This window comes from Mesoplodon bidens (assembly GCF_964165515.1).
Source record: "Mesoplodon bidens genome assembly, chromosome: 20".
Classification (NCBI taxonomy): Eukaryota; Metazoa; Chordata; class Mammalia; order Artiodactyla; family Ziphiidae; genus Mesoplodon; species Mesoplodon bidens.
Genome location: NC_138181.1, coordinates 20,077,993 through 20,104,292, shown reverse-complemented (window position 1 = coordinate 20,104,292; position 26,300 = coordinate 20,077,993). Strand labels below are relative to the sequence as shown.

Genomic DNA, 26,300 nt, shown 5'->3' with positions numbered 1-26,300 from the left:
GGAAAGGACTTCCACATGGATATGTACTCAACTTCCTGAGCTGCAACATGGTGGGGAGTTGCTTGGCTCTTGGGACAATCCCCCCAAAACTTGTTGCTTCACCCTGAATGTCACCCAGCGCTCATAGATGGCATGGGAAGGACCACCATAGGAGAGCTTCTGGAGCCGGGTAGTAGGGTTCCAGAAGCCATGAGATAGGAAAGGAGCTAGCAGGACTCAGCAGAAAGGCTCAAGCACAGGGACATGGGTGGACAGGTCAGCACGGCTCTGCCGTGTAAGACTCAGCGTGTAGGGAGCAGACACCCTGAATGAGAACAGCACCCCTTTCCCTACACCAAGTCTCTAGCTGCCAGAGCACAGGAACTGAAGCAACTCACAGGCCCACGTGGGGATGGGTAGCAGGTGTGGAAACACTGTCTCTGGCTGCACGCGGACGACGAGCACTGCTCGCCTTCATCTGAGCCGTCGGCACAGTCCTCCTTCCCATCACACACCAGGCTGAGGTCCAGGCAGGCAGAGGAGCGGCACTGGAACTCGGAACTCCCGCAGTTCTCCAAGGGGCCTGGAGAGGATGACTTTCTGCCTTTATAGTCAAACCACCCCCCGCACCCCGCTCCCCGCCAAACATCCCTCCCACAGCAAGGCTCTCTCCCGTGCATACAGCCCGGATGCCTCCATCCTGGCAAAGGGATGGATTTCAGGTCCTGCAGCATTTGCTCGCTGAGCTGGGTTCCCACGCTGAGACGCAGCAAGCGGCAGGCGCCCCTTTGAAGCCATCTGCCTTCTCCCCCTGCACTTACATCCGGCCTCATCACTGCCGTCCCTGCAGTCACTCTGCCCATCACAGCGCCAGGGCTCAGGCACGCACTGGTCTCCACTGGCACAGGGCCACTGCCTCGAGCCACAGCGAAGCTCCTCGGGGTCACAGTCCTGAGGAGACAGCGAGCGACTTGGTCAACACCACCTGCATTCAGAGCCCAGAAGGGTCCTCAGAGGACGAGGAAGCCTGGGTTACAAGACAACCCTCAAGTCCCTTCTGCAACGAGACCAGAGCCTGAAAAGTCAGGTGACATGGTTTATAAGAAACTCCTTCCGCAGCTGGAGTTTAGGCAAGGAACTGTAGGTGATACCAACGTGGGTGGGAAAGTGGGAAGAAATCTCTTGTTTTGCAAACTGAGCATCCAGGAAGCCTTAATTTCATTTAAGAAGCATAAGCAAAAAAAGTCTGCTCTAGAAACTCTTCTCTAGAATTCGCACCATTTCTAACGCACACTCCAGCATTTTGCACCTAATCTGACTTGGATTCTCAGATCTGGTGCAGGATGTCTGGTACAGGAGGGAAGGATATCTCAGATCTGTGCATCTGCTACACCCCAGCCCCTCAGACACTACTCGTTTTACTGATGAGGAAATAGAGCATCAGGGTATAAGTGCTTTCTTAAGGTCAAATGCAAGCAGTAGGTTCAAACCCGGGCTGCATTGCATACGATGCAGGAGCATCATTGTACGTCTTGATGACTGTCAGGTGGAGCTTCAAAGCATCTCTCTAAGCAGGACATTTAAGCCACGACCATCAAGACCTAACACTTGCAAACCTCCCATAAAGACCTCTTACAGGTTTGACTTTCAACAAGAGGTTCTTAACACTTTGGACACTTTGATGTAGTTATGAGTGGCTTTCTGGGCAGGAATTGTGGGAGACTTCTCTGTTCTTGCGTTTTCCCAAGTCTTCTGTGAGGAAGCATGTGTTACTGTTACAATTAGAAGTCTACTGTGTTTTTCTGAAAGAGAGTGGGCTACCTTCTCATCAGTTCCATCTTTGCAGTCTAAGTCGTGGTCACATATCCAGTCTGCCAACACACACTCTCCACTCCTCGGGCACTTCACCTCCCCTGACGGGCATGGCAGGGGCCAGGCAGAACAGCCCTCTTCATCCGAGTGGTCCAGGCAGTCCCGGTTCCCATCGCAACGCAGGGAAGAAGATATACATTGGCCATTCTCACATTTAAATTCAGATGCACTGCATTTTTCATGAACTGAAAAACAAAGCTCTAGGTAAGAACTCAGCCAGATGGGGAAGCAATTTGATGGCAAATAAAATGACTTGAAGACTCTCAGTCTTCTGCTGTCACCTTGGGAACTAAGCCCCAGCGGGTATTAGGGCAGGAAGGTGGTTCAACTAGAGTGTTAGGGCAGAAAAGGCCTACTAAGCTAGCCCAGAAAATCCTCTTTGTATTGGAAAACGAGGGCTGAGGGACAGGGATGGGAGGACTGTAGAAGGATGCTGGGATAGGCAGGGTAGTGGGATTCCCCTCTGAAATCCTAATGTCACGCATGAAAAAAGAGATTCTCCCATAATACCCAACAGACCCTACAACTTATGTTCTTGGACTCAGTTCCTCTAGACAGAAGTTCATTGGCTTGATTCAAGAAAAAGAGTCAGGGCTTCCCTGGTGGCGCAGTGGTTGAGAGTCCGCCTGCCGATGCAGGGGACACGGGTTCGTGCCCCGGTCCAGGAGGATCCCACATGCCGCGGAGCGGCTGGGCCCGTGAGCCACGGCCACTGAGCCTGCGCGTCCAGAGCCTGTGCTCCGCAACGGGAGAGGCCACAACAGTGAGAGGCCCGCGTACCGCCAAAAAAAAAAAAAGAAAAGAAAAAGAAAAAGAGTCAGGCCCTAGGCAAAACTATCCATATGAACTGAGAAGTAAATTATACCTTGGGTTCCTCCCTACTTCCTTCTCGTACCTCTTGCCTCCCGATGTTCTCCTAAAGCCCAGGTGCATTCACATCCTCTGGTTACCCACTCAGCCACCTTCACATCCAAATCCATCACGGTGCCTTACCTGGGCTCCCCTTCTTTTCACTTCAGTTCTCCCAATTCCCTCTTCTACCCTAATCCCACAACGTGATTAAGGTCTTTGAAACATGTCTTTCGGAAGAATAAAGGTAAAGATGTGCATCCCATAAAAATGAGGGGAAAGCGATGACATCTACAGTGAGGTGGTCCATCCCACGAGAAGACCCAGGACCAAAATCAAAATCTTCAAGGAGGTAGCTTTTCGCCCAATGAGAAATAATACTTTATATTGATATGCAGACTGGTTGTCTACTAATAGAATTCTTCTTTCTTCTTGTCATGGAAAGGGGAATGTTACAGCATGATCACCAAGGTCCCTCTAACTCAGAAACCTTCTTGTTAGTCTTAACTAAGTGGTTAAGTACAGTCGATCCTCATTATTTGTGGATTCAGTATTTGCTTATTCACCTACTTGCTAAAATTTGTAACCCCCCAAATCAACACTCCCACACTTCCATGGTCATGTGAAGACATAACACAAAGCAGCAAAAATGTGAGTTGCCCAACACACGTCTTTCCAGTTGAGGCTGAACAAGGCACCGTTCTGCCTTCTTGTTTCCGTTCTCATACGCATATAAAAAAGTGTCCATTTCGGACTGTGGTTTTCACATTATTGTACTTTTTGGTGATTTTGCTGTTTAAAATGGCCCCAACCATAGTGCTCAACTGCTGTCTGGTGCTCCTAAGGGTAAGAAGTCTATGGTGTGTCTTATGGAGAAAATACGTGCATTAGATAAGCTTTGTTCAGCATGAGTTACAGTTTGCTGTTAATGAGCAAACACTCTATGTTAAGTCATCTTTCAACAGAAACACACATAAAATAAGGTTATATACTGATTGGTTGACAAAAATGTTGTGACCAGGGCTTCCCTGGTGGCGCAGTGGTTGAGAGTCCGCCTGCCGATGCAGGGGACACGGGTTCGTGCCCCGGCCTGGGAAGATCCCACATGCCGCGGAGCAGTTGGGCCCGTGAGCCATGGCCAGTGAGCCTGCGCGTCCGGAGCCTGTGCTCCGCAACGGGAGAGGCCACAACAGTGAGAGGCCTGCGTACAGCAAAAAAAAAAAAAAAAAAAAAAAAAATGTTGTGACCAGAGACTCAAAGAAACCCACCCTGTATTTTATCTAGGAGCAATGATTCAGTATCCTTGAATTCAATGTTCATGGCAACTTTATAGAATATATAGTTATATAGAATATAACTACCATGAATAAGGAGAATCAACTGTAATGCAGTTGGAAATACTCCAAGGAACTCCCATGGAACTTACTACATCCTTGTTCATCTTTTCTGTCAGAACAGTCAGGGTTGCCATCACATAGCCAGCTCTTGGGGATACAGCGGGTCTTGTTGTCACAACGCAGAGAGCAGTCTTCAACAGGCTTCCAGCAACCCAACTCGTCTGAGCCATCCAGGCACTGCCGGGCCCCATCACAGTGGTACTTCTCCTCAATGCACTTGTTTCCATCCAGACACTGGAAGACCCCTTCAACAGAAAGGGTCAAAAGCTAGCACCATATGCTCATCATACTGAAGATTTATAATTAGGTTAACTCACACTCATTCTGGAGTTTGAGGGGTAAGTAGACTGACCTTATTTGTTTGAGTTCTATATCTTAATTGATCCATAAGTGAGCTTTAATAAAGTACTAAGGTTAATTAAGCTGAACCAGGTTCTTGAAATACTAAGGCCTCATATTGGTTTGGTTACTTTAACAACTTGTTAAAACACTACCAAATCGGTTATAAGTGGTCCATTTAGGTCACTCTGTGCCAATATAAAGGCAGATATTGGAATACTTAGGCAAATTTGAGGGAGCAAGGAAGCAATAGTCAAATAATACCTGGCAAAACACTGTGGACTTAAATGTCATAAAATGGGCAATCATAGGATCCATGTTCTGACAGACTGGGACTTGTATCTATGAGAATTTATAGGGAAAGCAAGTGTGATTATAATAAACACTCTGGCAATTCATATCATGCACCCAAGGCTGAATCAGCATACCTGGAATAAGAGACTGAGAACAAGAGACAGTGACCCACCTGCTCTGTTGCAGAAGCGGGAACAGTTCTCTTCGTCCGAGCCGTCCCCGCAGTCCTGCTTGCCATCGCAGAGGTACCCCCGGGAGATGCACTCCCGCCCGTCCCGACACGGCACAGAAGATCGGGTGCAGAGGAGAGGGGGTGGCGGAGGGGGTGGCGGAGGGGTGGGTGTGGCAGCTCCTTTGACCTCAGGATCTAGAATAAACAGTGTGTCAGCAGGTCAGTCCATTTGGTTTCAGCAATGGAGATGTGCCTCTACTGCCCCCCTCCCCGAAAACCCATGTCATGGCTGGGTAGCTACGTTCTTCTATCTCATAGGAAGAAAGAATAAGGACCCTTGATCTTTTGACTACGTGTGTGGTGTGTTGGCCCATCAACTCATGGCTTTGAATTTGGGCAAAGTGTTTTTTCCTTTCAGGCCTATAAACTTTAACCTTAATTTTTTCCCTGCCTGGTAGTATATTCTAGGCCTGCAAAATAAAGTAAGTTTCTGAAGACAGGGACTTGTTCTTTCTGGTTCCTGCTGTAGCATCTAAGACAGTCTAAGTCTAAGATGGTCTAAGACAGGGGCCTAGAGATGCTGAGATGTCTAAGTTACACTACCAAAAGTTACCATTTAGTACTCTTCAGCAACTGTTGCAGCAACGTAATAGATTTGTTAGTAGAATAATCAAAATTGGATTTTTTACCAAACAGTTAACTTTTTATTAGCATACTTTACCACCTAAGAACTATGTGCCTATGCCTAACGCTTCTTAGCCCCCCAAATCAGGTTAAACCAGTGAATCAAAAAGTATGGTAGTTTAGACAGCAGGGGGAGTTTAGAGACCTCTAGGGAGCAGGTATAGAGGAGGAGGAACAGTTCTGTCCATCTTTGTTTCTGCTCTTCCTTGGGATTTCCAGCTGCTTCTGGCAAGAACGCCCCCTGAATCCTGTGATAGGATTTCTTCTTCTTCTGCCTCAAGATCCAGAATCAGAGTTTTGGGTGCCATGCCAAAGGCTTATATGAAAAGAGTTAAACCAGCATTAAGCAGATTAACGTGAATGACCAAGGTGCAGCTTCAACAGAAGAGCTGCTTCTCCTGGTAACCAGGACCCAGAGCAGAGGGTCCTCGAGAGATGTCACTGCTATGAGAAAAGGGGTTCCTTGGTAAAAAAAAAAAAAAAAAAAAAAAAAAAAACAGCTTGGGAAACTGGTTTAGAGCAAGTTAAATGGATCTCTTTACTGCCAGACTAAGAGCTTTAATATGCTAAGGTGAAAGATGATTCCCAAAAGGGGCTACGGTGTGCACCCTGCTTGGGGTATTACTCGGGAACTGGTGTCATTTAGCAACCTTTGAGAACCGTGTTAGATTCTCACTCCTCCAGGACAAGGACACATCAGGGAGAAGGCCTGCTGAACTGGGGGTTGGGACCACTGCCAATATGAACTAGAAGATACCCAGGATTTTCTCCTAGAAAAACACACCGAGGGGACCCGGGTAAAGTGGATCCCCAAGGATAACCTCCCAGGGGAAGACTCACCTGGCACCTCCAGGTTCTCTGCCAGGATGATCATCTTCTGTATGTAGGGCTCTTTCGACACTGAGAAGGGCTCTGGCATCCTCCTGTTCCACAGCATGAGAGCTGTTCTGTTCAGAGTCACCAGGTAGGGCTCGTGGGCCACGATCATCCCATCACTCCAGGTCTTGTTCAAAGTGTAGGTTCTATTTTTTCGGAGACTCAGACTTTGCAACCCTAAGGAAGAGTCAGGTTCTTATAAGCTGATACAGAACAAGTAACCTGTGACAGCAAGGAGGCAAGGCCACCATTGGATTGAAAGGTAAAATAAGCACAGATTCTTCTATTGAGTTTTGTAGGTTTTAGTTTTATAATTAAAGATAATCCAAGGAAGCGTTTAAAGCTCCAGGAAAGTGAGGTCTGCTGCATGGAAACATCAGATGTGACTTGACCACCTTCCATGTACAGTCCTACAACCCCCGGTCATCAGCACACAGCTGCCAGGTCTCAAGGATGACTTCTGGGTGAAAAGACTATCACATTCTGCTACAAAGGTATAATTGGTACCTGCTGCAAGTTATAACTGGAGCACCTGTACTTCATTTGCAATGGAAGTTTGGTTCCATTACTTCTACTTACGGAAGTAGAAACAAATAGCTTTTTGAAGTGTTCAAAATTATGTTATTTCTGAAGTTTTCTATCTCTTCAATCATAAATCTAAACTTATAAATGAGAACAGAGTTTGAGGTCAGTGACTTGTGCCCAGGCTTTAACTATGAAAATCAGAGTTTGAGCCTATGTCTGACTAGTTCTAAAAATGGAATCATTATACTAAAAACAAGACCCTCACTCATCCCCTCAAGCTTCTTCCAACCTCACTCGTTGTGCAGTGCTTACCTAACCCTTTGGTGGTCCAGAGGATGCTAGACGAGCCAAGGTCTAAGGTCATGTGGGTGTCCGCCGTCCAGGTGCCTCTCCAGACTGCCCACCTGCTTTTGCCATCAAGGGTCATGCTTTGCAAGTGTTCCCCACTCTCCACCCAGTACAGCAGCCTCTTCGGCCAATCGAGAAGGAGATGCAGTATAATGCTGCCTGTTCTATACAGGGTATGGGTGTCTGGGCCAGCGATTCTAGTCCTCTGAATAGCACTTGTGTCACAGGGCAGCCAGTACAAGTTCCCAGTCGGAATGTCCACATTTGCTGAACAGACTGTGAGGACAAGTTGCTCCCATTAGAAAGGACACTCAAGTGCATTCACATACTGTCTTAAACTTTGGGTTAAGGATAGAAGGGAGACAACTGGGGGGATGCAAAGATCAGTCCCTACAAGCCTACACACCTTGTTCGCATGATGGTCCCATAATGCCTACTCTGGTTCCAGCGCCTTGTCTGTCCTATGAGCTCATCTGATCCTTGACAACCCCTGGCAAGGTAGACACGCACTGCATTTTATAAGTTAGTAGCTAAGTGAAAGATGGGCAAGTTCCTAAGAACACACTGGCTCCACTGGGTTCTGTTTCTCTCATCCTCGTTGGGCTCTGCCCTCTGCAGGAAACACATGGTCTCCTCTGGAGTCAGGTTCAACCATGGCCAGCCCAGCATGCCAGCATCACAGAATGTTCTTAGAATGATTCCACAAAGGTTCTTAAAAACATGCACTGTTTCCTAAAACAGAATTTGAGGCCCTCTCATTTTCGATTCAGAATTTCATCAGTATTTTCCAGCCTCAATTTTTTTTCTTTTCTTTTTTTTTTGAGATCTATGTAAATGTTTTTATTATTTATTTATTTATTTGTTTATTAAAAAAATTTTTTTTGTCTGCATTGGGTCTTTGTTGCTGCACGCAGGCTTTCTCTAGTTGTGGCAAGCGGGGGCTACTCCTCGTTGTGGTGTGCGGGCTTCTCATTGCGGTGGTTTCTCTTGTTGTGGAGCACGGGCTCTAGGTGCGTGGTCTTCAGTAGTTGCGGCACATGGGCCCTAGAGCACGTGGGCTTCAGTAGTTGCAGCATGTGGGCTCAGTAGTTGTGGCGCATGGGCTTAGTTGCTCCACGGCATATGGGACCTTCCCGGACCAGGGATCGAACCCAGGTCCCCTGCATTGGTGGGCGGATTCTTAACCACTGCGCCACCAGGGAAGTCCTCAGTTTTCAATATGAGAGCAAGATTAACACATCCAGGAGAAAAAATCACAGATGTCAGTGCACTTTGATATAAGAATAAGCTGAAAGCTGCAGGCCCAGGAGTTGTAAGGAGGCTCTGAGATGTGCAAACAGGTCTTGATAGCAGAGGTCAAGCTGATTACTACCTAGAAAAGGCCTGCCTGGCTTTGTCAAGATTTCCAGCCAACTGTATAGGACAAGCACTCCTGTGTGTCTCCTTTACTATACGTCAATACCTGTGACACCAGATGCGTGTTTTTCCTCCCACGCCAAGCAATTCTGCAACACAAGTGGGATGTCCTATGTAAGGAAAAAAAAACCATGTTGCCTGCTGCCATTCCAGTTCTGCAAGGATCAAGCCATCAGCCACCACAGTCGCCCACCAGCAGTGCTCCCCTAGAGGAATTCAGGATGGAGAAAAACAGGAAGCATTCTGTGCTTTGGATACTGGCCCCTAGGTAGTTAAGATGCATTATTTAAGGAAACATTTCGAACGACCTCAGATTCCTGCACCTTCCCGTGCACAGAAAAACACTAAAATCATTAACATGAGGTAGCTGTCCTTCATGATTAGTAGTAATCGTCGGATGCTTGACTACATGTTTTTCCAGCCAAAAAATTCATGTGTCCTGGCTCCTCCCTTAGCTCTTTGGAACAGTTTCTCAGAGCTACTGAGAGGCTGTCTCCTGGGCTGCAGTCTTCAGTAAGACACTGAATAAACTGGACTCTTAGCTCTTAACATTGTGCATTTTTTTTGAAGTTGACACCTACAATTCAGTTCAATTCAGACACTGTCGACCTGGAGTTAGCATGTGGTCCCACAGGCTAAGGGCTCAGTCCCACAGGACTGCCCCCATTTCAGACACCAGTCACAAGTCCCAGGTTGTCACTCTGACCCCCTGGCTCTAAATTGGGGTTCCCACAACCCCCTCCTTGAGTTCAATAATTTGCTAGAATGACTCACAAAACTCAGGGAAACACGTTTACAGGTTTATTATATAAAGGATACAGATGAACAACCAGATGAAGAGACACATAGGGCAATGTCCAAAGGGGTCCCAAGTGCAGGAACTTCTGTCCCTGTGGAGTTGGGGCTCAATACACACAGATGTATTGAAGCTCTCTGAACTCCATACTTCGGGGATTTTTATGGAGACTTCATCACGTAGGCATGATTGATTATTAAGTCCATTTTCAGCCCCTCTCCCCTCTCTAGAGTAAGGAGTGGGGCTGAAATTTCTTAGCTTCTCATCACGGCTTGGGCTTTCTGGTGACCAACCTCCTAGAGGCAATGATAAGGTTTTAAAATTTTTTCTGGCCTTGAATCTGAGTAAGATAGAAGTGGACTTTAAATTCAATTTTGCATTGCATTGCAAAACCCACCAAGAGTTGTCTCATTAAAACAAAAGCTGTTCCTATCACCCAGGAAATTCTAATGGATTTAGGAACTCTGTGTCAGATGCTCCCATCACTTAGGAAATTACAAAGGTCTTAGAAGCTCTGTGCCTGTAACCAGGGACAGAGAGCAAAATCTATATTTTTTTCTATTATTTCAGGGTCACCTACTACAGAGACTCAGTATTCACCACAGAGCCAGCTTAAATGAAATTGTCAGTCTCTTACGAATCCTTGGTATAATTATAACATAGAAACCAATTATCAAAGATTAGCCAGTGGGGGTAGGTGGCATTTGAATTAAACAGGAGGAAATCCATGATCAGGGTTTCCTAGACAGCCATCAGACGTACTGCAAGATCACTGCCCATTTCAGTTTCTCTCAAAAGTTCTTTCAGTCAGGTACTGAAAGCTCCTATGTGCCAGGCTTTGCTCTTGCCCACAGGGCTCTGGGTAGAGTCTACTGCTCTGAAGGATGTCTCGGGAACATGGATTCCAACACAGCACTTCCTGTAGTAAAGCAGATCCTTGGCACTTAGTACCCATGGCACAGGCGTTCAGAAATCAGATTACTCACCCTGGAACTCAAGTCTCAGTTTTCTTTTATGAAATAGATATTTGCATTCATGCTGAGTACAGGGAGCTAAGGGTGGGGTATGCCATGTAGGACTGTGGGAGGGGAGAGAAAGTATATATTATCATATTAAGAAAATATCTTGCTAGTTCTCTCTGTAATCTGCATTGCAAATTGCTTCTAAATTAGTGTAAGAAAAATCTGCAATGCAAAGTTGAAGTATTTAAGGTCCATTTCCATCCTATCCAGACTTAATGCCAGAAAAATAGAATTTTAAAAACCTAGGATTTTCCAAATCATGGAAGCCTTTTAAGAGTCTGCATCCCCTTCATAAGAACAAGGGTAAATCAGAGACACTTAATATTTAAATGAGTTAAAAACCACTCTTTGGTATTAAGGTTGATTCAGATCAGGGACAGGTAGGGTCTTCTGGTGTGGGGGGTTTGGCCCTACTTAAATTTAGAGCCAGAAAATAAAGGAAAAAATCCAAAATAATAGCCACCCCAACTTACCTGTATGCTCTGTCCAGATCTCTTGCTTTTCCCCTGAATAGCCAGTTGAGCAGAACAGATGTCCCTGGGTATTTGTCCAGTAGACGAGGTTTCTTTTCCAGTCAATATCCAGTAAATAGATGTTCCTTGGATGCTCTTGCACTAGGCTTCTCTCTATAGCAGTTCCCATAAAACCAACTTTCAACAAGTAGAGACGTTTGCCAGAGGAAAATACTAGTTTTAACTCTACCAAGGAAAAAGGAGAGATGTCCTGTTTGACCATTTGTCAGAGAAGCCCCATACTCCCCACTGGAGCAATGCCCCTCTCTCAAGCTGAGGTTCCCCTAGAAAGGGATCTTATAAAGTTTGCTTCTGAAGCAGGTATTCACCACAAATGCCCTGGCTTCCTTAGAGAAGGGAGTCATTTGGGCAAATGAAAGCATTGTTCAGCTTTCCCAAGGCACCAAGTCTTTTGAATTTCTGCTGAAAGGTTAACACAGAATCCTGAGGATTAGGGCTGCAGGGCTGCACCATTTAATTCAGTAATGTCATCAAATTCTTGCCTGTAGCACACAAGTCTCAATACGAAGAATTTTAAACTCTACTGCCGATGTAAAGAAAAGTTACCTGGGAATTTAACTGTATATATCATGTTAAAAACATTTTAAGCTAAGTCTTGAGTTTGGCACAATGGCTTATTACACCATAATCACGTTCCATGGCTACGCATTGTGAATTGCATTCTTCAAAGGTGGTTAGAACATCAACACATTCACAGCATTTATTCGTCTTAAAACCTCAATGTTCTACAGAAAAGAAGTCAAGACATTTGGACAGTGATGTTCAATGGATTATGCAGGCTTTACTACTTCATGAGATGGAACAGCAGCATGATGCAGACGCTCTGCCTACAAACATGAATCAGAATACGCAACAGTCATAAGACTGTAGAGGGTTTCTTTCTTATACTAAGTCATTAATCTTTCATGTAAAACTGAGTGGTATAAGCTATTTTTTCTTCTTTTAAAACTAATAAAACCCAAATGTCCATTGATGGATGAATGGATAAACAGACTGTAGTATCTACACACAATGGAATCCACCTTAAAAAGGAAATTCTGATACATATTACAACATGGATGAACTTTGAAGACATTATGCAAAGTGAAATAAGCCAGTCACAAAAGGACAAATATTGTACCATTTTACTTATATGAGGTCCCTAGAGCAGTCAAATTCATAGAGACAGGAAGTAGAACGGTGGTTGCCAGGGGCTGGGGGGAGAGGGGAATGAGGAGTTATTGTTTAACAGGAATAGCATTTCAGTTTGGGAAGACGAAAAAGCTCTGGTGATGGTCGCACAAAAATGTGAACATACTTAATGCCACTGAACGCTACACTGAAAAACAGTTAAAATGGTACCTTTTGTCATGTATATTTTAGCACAATAAAAAACTAAGCAAGGGCTTCCCTGGTGGCGCAGTGGTTGAGAGTCCGCCTGCCGATGCAGGGGACACGGGTTCGTGCCCCGGTCCTGGGAGGATCCCACATGCCGTGGAGCGGCTGGGCCCGTGAGCCATGGCCGCTGGGCCTGTGCGTCCGGAGCCTGTGCTCCGCAAGGGGGAGAGGCCACAACAGTGAGAGGCCCGCGTACCGCAAAAAAAACAAAAACAAAAACAAAAAAAACAACAACAACAACAACAAAAAAACTAAGCAAGATCTTTTGATAACAAAACTCTCATTATCAAAGTAGGTTGTCAGGTCAAAAGCGATTGATCCAAAGACAGAAGCTACATTATTTCCAGACCTACCATGGAATGTGCCTTCTTAAGCCAAACCCGTTTCACCCAGCATACTTACCACTACATGTGCCCGAAGGTAAAAGAAACATCCCCTCTGGACAAACACACTTATAGCCCTTGGGATGGACGGGGGACAGGAGACATAAGTGGCTGCAAGAACCTGGAACGCATGCTGGGTATCTGTCTGTTTTAAGATAAAAACAGATACAATTAGGTTGTATACAATTTCAGATGTATTTATCCAAACTAGTTCAAAACCTAAGACTCAAGGGGAGTTAAGGCATTTTTGCTTTAAGAGGATCCCAATATACTTGTTACCCTCTAGGTTAGGCAGGCTGACCTTGAACTCCTGGGGCCCCGAGTCTTTCAGACAGTGACAGTCACCTCTCTATATGAAGCCTGGGCCAAGAAAGCTTCAACCAACAGCATCTTCCCCCTTGGAGTTAAGACAAAATGACTGTCTAATTTGCTGATAGGAAGTAAACAGTGGTTCTAGGCTCTCTACTTTGGTTAGTTTCTTGGACCCACTGAAGAAGCATTATCTGAGTTGAAGCTGACATACAACTTCAGATTAACAAGCTTTTAACTCCTAGTCAATGAACATTTGACTTCCTCCTATAAACAGGATGTTGGGCTTGGTTCCATCTTCTGTTATCAGTTGACATGTCAGTGAGGAAGCTATTCTAGCCCTTCTGTGAACAGCGTATTCCCCGTTTTGTGTATCTCAGAAGTTTTGTGTATTAAAATTCTGGTTGCTACATTAGACAAGAGCCAGGTACATGCCTGGAATGAGTTTCCCAGCAGATATTTTCGTTCCGTTCATCTTACTCAGAAGTCCTGGATAGGTCTGGAATGATACCCAGAACGTTTCCCCCAAAATAGCAAGTTCCAACAGAGGGAGGGAGTAATTTAGGGGGTTTCCGTTCGGTATGCATTCTGGTTCATGAACATTTTGAAAGCAAGCAATAACTTACTCTTAGGCTGCTGGGATTTGTGGAGCACCGAGAAGGCAGATATGGAAGCGTTTAGCAGCACCACTCTCTCCTTTGGGTTGTGGGGTGAAGCATGAAACAGCTGTAGTTTATTTGTCCAGAAGAAAGAGTTCTCAAATACAGCCAGTCCCACTGGATCTTCACCTTCCAAGAAGACCTTGGGGAAGGTGTGCCTCCCAGCTCCATCCACGTTCACCGTCTCTATGGACTGAAGGGTGGGAGGGTCTCATGAGGGCAGGGCAGTGTTAGCAAGAGTGGCTGACCCCCTTAGCACACCTCAGTTTCTTGGACACTGATTAAACACCTTTATCTGATATCATCTTGACAGAGATGAACTTATCTTGGGATCCACAGAGGCTAATGTCAAAGCCAATGGATTGGGCTGTTTCTTATATAAACTGGAGTCACGTATGTTGTACAAGTAGCTACTGTAACTCAGTGTCTGCATCCAGACAGTGTACCAAATCCTTCCACTACATTCCCCAGCCATCTTCTGAGGCAGGCATTCTCTCTTTTCAGAGAGGGCAGTGGGAGCTCAAAGAGGTACCCTAAGTAGCCAGAAACCACAGCTGGAAGAAATAGGCTTAAAACTACAACTTCCAAACCTATGTTTTCAGCCCCCATGTCCTACTGGTCTTTTAGTTTGATGGTTCCAAAAATGAGAAGGCATGAACTGTAATATGAAGACCTAGAAATGTGAGTACAAGACACTGAAGTACTTAAGTAACTGCATGTTTTCAAGGAAGAGGTCTGCCATCGTAAAATGTTTTGTATCCCAGGTACCACACAGAACATGACCTAGACTACCAGGAAATTCTGGTGCTGAGTTTGACTGTAGAGCGTTTAAGAAAGTCACACTAAGTCTCCCAACCTACGTTGATACAGTCTGGTTCTACTTGAAGATTCTGTGCTCTTCTCGGTCTTCATGGCCAGAGGTATTTTACTAAGACGATGCAAGACATAAGAGAACTCTGTACTTACCCACAGTCACACCAAGCCCCTACTAAATGGGTTTACCTTTTCCTGACCCCTCGCAGTACCTCTTTATATGCACTGATCCAGTAGAGCCTGCCAGCCACGTGGTCTAGTGTCAGCCCCGAGGGTTCCTCCATGTTCACCACTGCCAGCACCTTCCTGTCAGAGCCATCCATCCCTGCCGTTTCAATAGTCCTCAGGCCTTTCCCTCCTCTATTTACCCAGTACAGGTACCTGAGAAAGGCAAAGGCACAAGTGTTAGAGAATCCCCTCAGGAGTGCGTATACGACTCTGACCAGCCAGGCTCCCCTGGTCTCTTGCACAGACCTCATATCATTGCACTGCTAAGAAAGCTGCTCTCAGACTCAGTAGACTTTGAAAAGTTTGGCTCTATGGTATTCAACTTAAACTTCAAAATTAAGAATTTTTTGGAGCAAATGAGACCTAGGTTGAAAAGGTTGACGTGCTCTCATCAATTTAAATATCTCAGATAACCAATGATTTTGGATATATTCCAAAAGAAGCCCTACTTACTTCTTTGCAGGAAACACTATTAGCTGCTCTGGCACAAGATCCTTTTCCAGGATTTTGACGTAGCCTCTGCCATCACTTAAACCAGCACAGATGACCCTGGCAAAGCTGCTAGCCCAATACAACTGTCCCGTGAACCAGTCCAAAGAGATACTGTTGATTGCTTTAAGTTCTGGGGATACAGGAGACAGTATTATGTTTCTCTATTCCTCTATATCCACCTTACCTTGAAAAAAGAGACTCAGACAAAATTTTTCTACATCTTCTGATTTCAAGCCATACAATAAGGCAACACAAGGAATGAATGAGAGCCACAGCTGTGTGAGGTATTTCCATTATACAGTGGGCAGTAAGGAAACAGTAAGACCTCAGTAGAAGCATAACCAAGAAATCCAAGAGAATGTGATCTCAGTTTGGGACAATATTCATTATAGAAGTCTCCGGGGAACTGTTAATGAATGCTACCTCTTAACTGCTACCAGAGGATTTCTGTGTGCCCAGGACTATGCTAAGCACTTCTTCCCCTGCACTGTCCAACATAATCCTCACGCTAACCCAAGGAGACAAGTGCTATTACCTTCATCTTATATATGGTGGCTCAAAGGAGTTAACAGCTTGCGCAGGGTCACACACCTAGTTATGGGGCTGAGACTAACCTTGGCCAGAGCCCACACCCCCATACTTCCAGTACTGCCTGATAGCAATCTCATCTCAGGTTATGCTCCACAAAGCTCCTGTAGAACCATACTACACAGACTTATCTCAAATCAAGATTTTATGTACTCTCATGATTCATGACAAGTGAGTCACAGAAGATGTCCAGATGAACACATATGCTTCTTACATTATGTTCAAGTAGCTTGAAGAAGCTAGGGCTCTTAATATTAAGAAAGATACCTGGATAGAGAGGAACAGAGTTTGGCTTCCCAGGAACAAACATATTTAAGACTTCATCCACCCAGAAGTACATACTTCTCTCCAGATCATATGCAACAGAAGTAGGCCTTGATTTTATAGGTACCAGAGTCTCATAGATGCCTGTTCTTCGATGCAGCACACCAAGTTCTCTATCTGCTGCGATAAGAATTTTAATAGCATCACCTGCAATAGAAGTAGAAGGAGTGACATGTGACTATGAAACTTTCTTTCACACCATTCTCCTTAACTAAAGATGTTGGCTCATGGCCCATGCCAAAACCTACTTATCCCTGAAGTCTGGACTAAGGTGGATCTAGAGGAGACCTGGCTGGCCACGTGAAGCCTCAATTCCTCCTCTGAACTCCAGCACATTGAAATGAACCTTTGGAACTTTTCTGCCTGATTTCAGATTAAGCCCTTCTCCCCTAGACAGAGGTCCTCTGCATGCCTTGTATACAGCAGCCAAATTAAGTGTCCCATTGTGAGAGCAGCACAGGACAAGTTCAGATCATCAATTGGGTCTCTGGAGCACCTAGCTGTAGATCCTGCAGAGAAACTAAACCATTTTAAAGACACGTAATAGGAACTGACACTCAAAATTGATCAACTAATGTTATAATATTGATAGCAGCTTCCTTATGGAAAGAGTAGAATCACCTCTAATACCAGACCTTGAAGTGAATCGTCTATATCACTCGTACCTATAAATGCTGCTAAGAATAGAGCAGGAGCTAGGCTTTGCTTCTGGTATTGAAACTCACCTGTAACTCGACAGTCGGTGCCATTGTGGAGCTGGTAACCTCGAATGCACCCACAGGAGTAAGACCCTGGTGTGTTATGACACAGCTGGCCACAGGGGCTGTACGCCATAGAGCACTCATCCACATCTGATGATAGACAGTCGGAAATCAGAGAAGAACAAGGAACAATCTCAAGTGTTTTTGTTCTTTTAGGCCACTTTTCAGATACTCATGGAACACGTATTAGGTGGAGGTCACTGTGGTGCTGGGACAGAGATTCCCTGCCTCCATAGAATTCCCACAAATGTGAATATATTTCAGCAGAACCATCAATACAGGGACCCTAGATGTGTGGCTGCTACAGAATACTTATTTCTGTTACCCTAGCAGCATTCTTGGGGACAAGCCCCTTGTCAAGCCAGCCAGAGCCTAATTCAGAATGAGTGACAAGGATGTGGAGAAATCAGAACCCGTGTGCATGGTTAGTGGGAATGTCAAGTGGCACAGCCGCTGCAGAAAACAGCATGATGGTTTCTCAGAAAGTTATACATAGAATTTACCATGTGACATAGCAGTTCCACTTCTGGTATATACCCAAGAGTACTGAAAGCAGGGACCGAAACAGACACTCACACACCAGTGCTCACAGCAGCATTGTCCACAATAGCCAAAGGGTGGAAACGACCCAAGTGTGCATCAACATATGCATGGATAAACAAAATATGATTACAGTCATCCCTCGGTATCCACAGGGGATTGGTTACAGGATGCCCTGTGGATACCAAAATCCATGGATGCTCAAGTCCCTTATATAAAATGGTGTGGTATTGGCATATAACCTATGCACATCCTCCCATATACTTTAAATCATCTCTAGATTACCTAGAATCCCTAATACAATGTAAATACAATAGTTGCTAGCATGCAGCAAATTCAAGTTTTGCTTTTTGGAACTTTCTAGAATCCCTCACACACACCCCAGTATCTTCAATCTGCAGTTGGTTGAATCTGCCAATGTGGAACCTGCATATACAAAGAGCAAACTGTATACATACAAGGAATATTATTTGGCCTTAAAAAAGGAAGGAAATTCTGATATATGCTACAACACGAATGCACCTTAAAGACAGGCCAAGTGAAGTTAGCCAGACACAAAATGACAAACACTGTATGACTCCACTTATATGCAGTACTAGAACAGGTAAATTCATAGGCAGAAAGTTGATAAAGTTCACCAGGGAGGGGGGACAGAGTTATTGCTTAACGAGTACAGAGTTTTTGTTGGGGATGATGAAAAAGTTCTGGAAACGGATAGTGTGATGGTTGCACAACACTGTGAATGTACATCAAATTGCACACTTAAAAATGATTAAAATGGTACATTTTACGTTACTACAATAAAAAGTTGTAAAGATGAGCCTAATGAATTCTGACCTCCACAGCTCCAACCATCCGGCTGTAATCGCCATCCGGTTCCACATGAACACTGGACACCCCAGGCTGTGTCCCTGCACTGCCCCTCACAGCCCCCGTTGGCCAGAGAGCAGTTTTTCCCTGGTAGAGACAGGACAGTGGTCACTACAGTTGAACATGGTAAAGAGCAGACGTTTTATAAACCACACTGTGTCACAACCCTCCACACTTGTGTAAGGAGTACATGGCTGGTTAAAGATAACTTTTGACCCTGCCCTCTTACCTAGGAAACTGGAGGCTTTGGGGGAAGACCAGAGAAGAGGGCAAGTTAGGAATCCCGGAGCAGGGGAAAGGAGAATGGTCTGGACCATTTCAAGTGTCTGTGTATTGTTCACCCGTGGAGGCACCAGCGACCTCTTTTCTATTTTCTCTAGAATTTATGGACAGCTGGTACTCTTAGCTCAGGAAGTGATATACTAATTTACTAATCCCAACGAATTATCTATACAGGACCAGAAACCTATATTTTGTGTCCCACTGTTTATGCTTTTAATATCTCTTATTGTGTCCCCTTCATGAAAAGCTTCTTTCGCGGCCTTTAACAGTACTAAAGAGCTTTCATCATAATGTCTAAGACCAGATGTGGGGGGAAATAAGAGACAGATGACCAAAGGACTGGGGACAGACACCCACTCTCCCTCTGCCCCAGCTGGAACCGACAGTGATTTTCATAGTGAGAACCACAAGGGTTTAAAAGTCAGAGCTACCTGCTCAGAGGCCTCCTCCTCACCACGAAAGTCTTCCTCAGTCCTTCTTTGGTTAAATCCTTAGAGAATCTACCTTTTTGTCTTGAACAAATGATTTGCTTCTTTGTGGCAAAGTCTGTGTTCCTTATTACAGAATTTTAGGAGCCATGGAGTTTGAGGGCTTTAGCTAGTCTATTTCCATAAAGCTACACCATGAGAATGGCCCTCAAGTTTTACAGCTCAGGTAATATTTGCTCACATTCAGGAGACCAAAGCCAAGGGCTGGAACTTGCAAAATATAAGGGGTCCATCACTGAAGGATAATTGCTTCTGGAGGAGTTTGAGCCCAAGTGTTGTTTCAGAAAGTAGACCCCCATGTTAACTAAGGCCCTGAGTTATTGCATTTATTCTCCCTCTCCCATGTTGAGCCAAGCAATTGATTTCTTACCACATGTAGTGGGTTCATCGGTACCATCTGTACAGTCCATGTCCCCATCACACATCAGGGATTCTAGGATGCATTTCCCCTCATCACATCCAACCATGCCTTCTGGACAGGAAGCTGTGTGGGAAGCATTCCTTTTCATTAATGCTTGGGGTGGTGGTAAAAATAGACAACTCTTATAGTGGGTCAGGAAGGTAGCAATATTTCCATAACCCAAGGGAAGTCTAGGTAGGAAAGGAAGTTATCTTTTTAAGCAGAGTAATCAGGAACTGGGACTTAAGACTTAATGGCAACTATGTTAAGGCATCAGGGCACTAGACTGAAATCGTATTAAAATTGAACTGAACTAGTATTAAATAGTTCTAATTTAAGAACTATTTTAGAACTATTAATAGTTCTAATTTAATTTAAATTTAAATTAAATTTAATCTAATTTAAATAGTTCATATTTAAGTCAGATAACACTAGCCCTAATAGAAGTATTCTCTTAAGAAACCAGGTTATAAATTATTATTAAAATGTTAGAATCTGAACACATTTGATATTGCAAATTTAACTCTGAGAAGAAAGAGTGAATGGAATTGTGGTTCACCAAAAAGTTGGAGGTTCGACTACATTGTGTACTGAGGGTAAAAAAAGGAATGTAGCATTCACCAAGTTTTTGGGGGGGGGCTTTCTTTTTTAGTGAGGAATGTTCCCCTTCCATATTCACTACAGAAGGATGTAGGCCTCTGTTACGAGACTTCCTTCGGATACTGGTGCTCAGGTGTTCTGTGCGTTGGCCAGACTTGAAGAGTGGAAACATTCTAGGCAATGCTTAGAGTGTCCATTGCAGAGTTACTATTTAAGCACTGCTTTATGTTTCCATGGATAAGACAGTCTTGGTTATTGCTAGGAAACATCCCGTGTTTAGATACAGGATGGCAGTCTCAGTCATAGGGATTAAAACACGACTTGCAGAAAGCAGCCCACATAGTCCAACCCTCCCTTTAACAAAAGGTGGGGCGAGGGGCAAGACTCACCACAGCCCTCCTCGTCTGAGGAGTCCCCACAGTGGTCGATGCCATCACACCGCCAGCGGTCCAGGACACACACCTCGTTCCTGCACTGCCACTGCCCAGCCAGGCACCGGTACCGGGGGCAGTGCGCTTCCCCGGACCCACCTCCACAGTCCTCATCTACATCACAGGGTTCCCAAGCATCACGGCACGGAGGATCTCCTGGACACTGGATTTTTGGGTCTGGACATGCCGTCCTTCTCTCTAAAAGGCAGGAGTTGGCTTGGTGAGGTAGAACCCCTGTACCACGGCCTTGTTAATTTAGGGATTTGTGGTTTGCTCATGAATTTAATCCATAGAAAACCAAGAGCAGAAAGGATGGGAGCCATCGGAGAGGTGGCCACAACTTTGTATTCTAAAGTTTCACCCCAAATAGATTTTGTTTAAGTCAATAAAGCTAATCATCATTTCCTTAATTTTAAGTACTTTTGGAAAATGGAGAAGTGAGTGAAAACAGTTACCCATAATACCAGAGACAATTTACCGTCTGGGTTTAGCGTGTATGCGTAAGGCTAAGGCTATTTAGTGAAGGGCTTGTTTCACTGTTGATGTTAATCAATGCAGCTAATAAACAGTGTCACTGAAAGTAAAAATAAGTTGTACGTACCACAGTTAATCTCATCAGAGCCATCTAAGCAGTCACTGACACCATCACAAAGCCAGCGAATGGAAATACATCTCCCATCATCACACTGCCAGGCCTGTGGGTGTCCGTGACATACTTCCTCTGCGGGCAGTGGCGGTGTCCAAGAAGAGGCAGAAAGGAAGAGGTGTTTGTCAGGGCACTAGCAGCTTTTAAATTTGGATTTCATATTAAGTACTTTCATTAGCAAAAGAATAATTAATTCCTGATTTGCTGCTGGAGTCAACCCTAAACGTGCCCGTCCTTTTCACATTACTTCTGACAATATCACTCAGTACCCCTACCTTAGGGACAATCACCTAGCATATCTATAAACATCTCCTCCCATTATTCTAGAACACCGTTGTCCAGTAAAACCTTCTGTGACAATGGAAGCCTTTTACATCTATGCTGTCCAGAATGGCAGCCACCAGTCACACGTGGCTATTGAGCACTTGAAATGTGGCTAGTATGATACACAAACTAAATTTTTAACTTGTATTCATTTAAATAAGTTTAAATCCTCACATGTGGCTAGTGGCCCCAGTGTTAGTCCAGTTTTATGAGTTCACTTCTCTGAATTCCTTTGGTGTTTGAGATGATTAAGATCTATGGCAACCTGCGAACTGGGGTTTGGGGTTTAGTAAGACTTGCAAGTATTTCCACATAAGTCTGCCTACGGGCTGAAGCTAGTAAACTTGGGGAGCTGGGCTGAAGTGTATGGGGGTCCAAGCACAAGGCATTTCTGCAAGTCTGAAATTTTACTGTAACCTGTAATAGTACACATTTTGATATCCACGGTTTCATGTTAAAGTAGTTACAGTAAGTGACCACCCCAGGAGTGTGCGTGAGGGGTAGCACTCACTAACTGCTTATGGGGGTTTTCCTCTTTTAATGAGGAAAGTTCCCTTCCACATTCACTGCACAGGGAGGCAAGGCACCTGGTGAGAGGCTTTCCTCACATATGGGTGCTCTGGCCTCCCTTCTGGGGTTTTGAGCTCTCTTAGCACAGAGAATTACTTGAACTTTATTTCAGGAAGATATTTACCAAATGGCTGATTTCTGTTGGTTTTATAGTTCTTGTCCCCAGTTTGAAAGCTGTTTTTTCAGTCGTATAAAATCTCTAAGCATATGAGTTGAACTAGTTTATTGTATATAAAAGTAATTGTGTGCACTGGGGGCTGCAGGGATTTCCTATAAAGGAATCCTTGTATTATTCCAGTTTGAGTAACACTGTCATAGATGCTTAGGTCTGAGTTTAAGATGAGGAGCCAGACCTTTGCTGGATTTTTCCATCCCAACTCGCCCTCCACACTTGTTTGGACAACAGTGCTGCCAACAATTAAAGAAACATGCCTGGCCTTCCCCACTGAAAGCCTGCAACAACGCAGAACACCCAACATTTCCGAACATCACCTAAGAGGGTGAAAACCATAAGAACTGTCAACCAGGCACATAGCAATAAGGGCCAGGTGTGGGTGAGTGCATGATAAACAACAGGACACAGCGGTGAAACCACTTACCACACTGCTCGTCCGCCCCATCCGGGCACTCCTGCTCTCCGTTGCAGAGCCAGGCCACAGGAATGCATCTCCCACCACATGCAGCTTGCCTTGTCATCTGACACTGTATTTCATCTGCGATGAAGGACCAAGAAGCAAAGCCATCACAGTTCCTGGATTCCTTGGGTCCAGGAGACCTTTTCATGTAAGCTGCAGTCACTGTTCTCTTTGGAAGACCTTCCTTCAACTATTATCTAGGAGAACGCTAGGGGGTTCAGTACCCTGAAAACCCATGCAGGTTTGCCATGACGATCCCTGGGGACCATTCTTTCTGATGCTGTGGAGCTGTTGCTGGAAAGCTGTCATTCGCCTACTCGTTATCTTGTTAGAATGGCTCACTTACACTTGTGCTTAAAAAGATACAACTATTCTTCTAGGCCTGATTCGGTCTTAGAGACTCAGAGCATGAAGCGTTGCAAGTTTAAAGGTCTAGGCTCAAAGCATTTGACTTTAGTTTCCTTTTATACATGGATCGATACAGCTTCAAATGAAGTTATGGTTTGGGGTCCTATATACCATCTTTATAAGAATACCTCTAATAGCCTGGTTACAAATATTTAAGTTTTCAGTTATTTGCAGGACACTGATTTATATTATCAATTTTATTCAAATCATGAACTTGTGTTTCTCAACCCTGATTGATTAATGGTCAAAAATAAGCCTGTTATGGGCTTCCCTGGTGGCGCAGTGGTTGAGAGTCCGCCTGCCAATGCAGGGGACATGGGTTCATGCCCTGGTCCGGGAAAATCCCACATGTCGCGGAGCGGCTGGGCCCGTGAGCCATGGCCGCTGAGCCTGTGCATCCGGAGCCTGTGTTCCGCAACGGGAGAGGCCACAGCAGTGAGAGGCCCGCGTACCACAAAAAAAAAAAAAAAAAAAGCCTGTTATGGATGTGGTGCTCAGAGAAGGCCTGGTTGTACTTTTAGTACTATTTTGCCCTAAATTTCAAAGAGAAAAAGCCAATCCTTGGTTCCAAGAAAACATCAGCCACATGTCCCATTTGGCAGAAGTCTCTGTAAGACGCAGTGAAGACCCTACCCCAGGGACAATGTAGGCACATGGGATGGAAAGTCGTGTGCAAAGCTATGTGATGGGAGTCGACAATGGAAGGCCACCACGTAGACTACACCTTCTTTGGTGAGGAACCAGACCTCAGTCTTACTTGCAACCCTCTAAGATAGTGCTTTTAGCATAGTTACTCAATGTTTGATTTTAGAAGTCTGGCTTATAATTTGCATTATAAATGAAAGACTCAGGAGGCACTGGTTAGTAATGAACAGCTAACAACTTTGCCAGCTACTCACATACCATCCGGGCAATCCCACTTGACTTGACCAAAACCATTCAGTTGAGAGCAGGTGAGGTCAGCAACCCCTAAGATGGGACCCCAGGCTCAGTCGTCAGGCTACTTACTAGGCTCGAGTTTTGGTTGGACCACGTACTAACAACATCACCTCAGGAGAGTTACTGCCCCCTCTGGACCTCAGTGTTTCTTGTCTGTAAAGTGAGGCCAGTAAATAAGTGGTTCTAAGAGGAAAATGCAAGGATTAAAAGAGTACAAAGTCACTGGGCACAATACCCGCCAAATAAATGCTCCCAAAGTGTGAGCTCTTTTGCTACCTCTTCTAGCTGATCCTTCCAGAAGGGTCCCAGTTAGGGCTGCAGTCAACCCTCAGAGACTCACACTGCTAGGCGAGTCCCACCTGGAACACTATTTGCCCTGGTGATTCTCAGTCTGGAGACCCAGTGCGCACATGGATTCTGACACCATCTGTAGATGGGTCTCAAACATTACTTTTCAAATTTAGGTACATACTTGCTGTGAATAAACTAAAAATGTATTTATTAATCTATTTACATATTAAGTTCATGGTAGCTTTCTCAGAGTCTGTCAATATACAAAGTATATTATGTACAATATACAAAGTAGATCATGGGCTGTTCTACAACAGACATCACAAAGATGTCTTCACACCAGAAGGCCTGGACGAACACTGCTTAGTGAAAAAGGCAAGTAACTTTAAATCCTGTTTCCGGGGTGGAGCAAACAGACCACCCAGGGCAAGGGATTCCTGCCACAGAGACGCCTCACCAGGTTAGGCAAAAACCCTGAGGGTCAGAATCCCTCCTGGAGGGCAAATAGCTCAGAGACTAAGTGACATCTCCTCCAAACCAGTTAACAGTACCTTGACCAACAAAGTGTCTGCATAAGTTAAAAAATGAGTTAAAATCTGCCTCCATCCATGAGGGCCAATTGGGAGCACCTGTCAGGAGAGATGGGCAATCCTGCAGGCCAGGTCGTTTGACAAACACTGGGCACCTCCTGCACCTGCCCAGGTCACCAGCCACCAACCCTATGGGAACTCAGGGTATCTTAGTCACCCTGGGACCCCAACTCAGCTCTCCTCTGCCTTGGGGTCCGCCTACACTTGAGTGGTATTAACAAGCGCCGCTGGAAGTTGCTTGCTAACCGCACCTGGGCCCAAGCTCCGTTTCCCCCGGGGCTGTTTCTGGAGGGAAGCACCTGTTCCCAAGGTCCCGGGCCTCCAAGAGGCTAAATTTGCTTCCTGGTTAAACCTGGGGGCGGGCCCATCAGAGACCAGGGCTAGAAAGCCAATCCCACTCCCTTGGATGTTGGGGAAAGGAGGAACCTAGAAGGGAGCGTGCGCCCTGCACTCAGGTGCGCAACGAGCTTCCTTTCTCTCCGGCCGAGGGCCAGAGAGGAAAAGACATCCAATCCATCCTCTGAGCCCACCTACCAGGCAGGCTTGTTAAGGAGTAAAGGGCTGAGAAGCAGGGGGCCCCTCCGGACAGTCTAGCCTCTCCCTCCAAGACAAAAGGTCACCGCAGGACGGGGGACAAGCCGCGCACACCCAGCGAGGGCGCCCCAAGCTCTCCTCCGCCCCCGCCCAGCAGCCGGGCAGCCCCGCGCCCCGCAGCCTGAAGAGCGGGATGAGGTCCCTCCCGGGGTGCCCCACCCGCGGGCCCCACTCACCGGTCGCGGAGCCCCCGAGGCTACCCAGCGCGGCCAGCACGGGCGGCAGGAACCGAAGGAGCGACCAGAGTCCCATGGCCGCGAGGAGACAGCGCAGGGACCCGGGCGCGAGGCGCGCTATGCGAGGACGCCACGGGCAGGCGGAGCGCACGGGCCGCCCGGGCGGCTTTAACTCGCGCTCCCGCCGCGCACGGGGAACGCCGGCGCCGGTGGGCGGGTTGCGCGGGGAGTTGGCCTCTCCAGATCCCAGAGAAGAGCTGCCGGGAAGGAGCGGGGCTGTAGACGGAGCTGGGGTGCCTCGCATGCCTCTCCTCCGGGGGTGCTCAGCGGCCATGAGTGCCTGGGGCCTGGGACCTGGCGCCCCTCCTGCAGTGGGACAGCAGACGCTCAGCTGATTGAAAGCCCTTGCCACACTTAAGGTAGGGACGGTCGACAATACTTAAAGCTTCTCAAACTTGTTTTTTAAATTGAAGCATAGTT

At 45.8% G+C, this 26,300-nt stretch overlaps 1 protein-coding gene across 1 annotated transcript in view; it reads right to left on the bottom strand.

The window, feature by feature from the left end:
- Window positions 1-22,970, bottom strand: part of LOC308608194 (low-density lipoprotein receptor-related protein 2-like) — a gene marked incomplete at both ends in the record, with an annotated part of 36,437 nt that extends 13,467 nt beyond the window's left edge. The window contains 19 exons of the mRNA XM_081220918.1: window positions 378-562; window positions 801-930; window positions 1,801-2,036; window positions 4,127-4,342; window positions 4,903-5,097; window positions 6,427-6,639; window positions 7,300-7,611; window positions 11,043-11,267; window positions 12,882-13,007; window positions 13,798-14,023; window positions 14,856-15,024; window positions 15,325-15,493; window positions 16,219-16,422; window positions 17,001-17,126; window positions 18,414-18,533; window positions 19,587-19,700; window positions 20,606-20,845; window positions 21,249-21,368; window positions 22,787-22,970. Coding sequence (XP_081077044.1) covers window positions 378-562; window positions 801-930; window positions 1,801-2,036; window positions 4,127-4,342; window positions 4,903-5,097; window positions 6,427-6,639; window positions 7,300-7,611; window positions 11,043-11,267; window positions 12,882-13,007; window positions 13,798-14,023; window positions 14,856-15,024; window positions 15,325-15,493; window positions 16,219-16,422; window positions 17,001-17,126; window positions 18,414-18,533; window positions 19,587-19,700; window positions 20,606-20,845; window positions 21,249-21,368; window positions 22,787-22,970 — 3,510 coding nt within the window. The remainder of the gene's footprint in view (window positions 1-377; window positions 563-800; window positions 931-1,800; window positions 2,037-4,126; window positions 4,343-4,902; window positions 5,098-6,426; window positions 6,640-7,299; window positions 7,612-11,042; window positions 11,268-12,881; window positions 13,008-13,797; window positions 14,024-14,855; window positions 15,025-15,324; window positions 15,494-16,218; window positions 16,423-17,000; window positions 17,127-18,413; window positions 18,534-19,586; window positions 19,701-20,605; window positions 20,846-21,248; window positions 21,369-22,786) is intronic.
- Window positions 22,971-26,300: the final 3,330 nt, after the last annotated feature.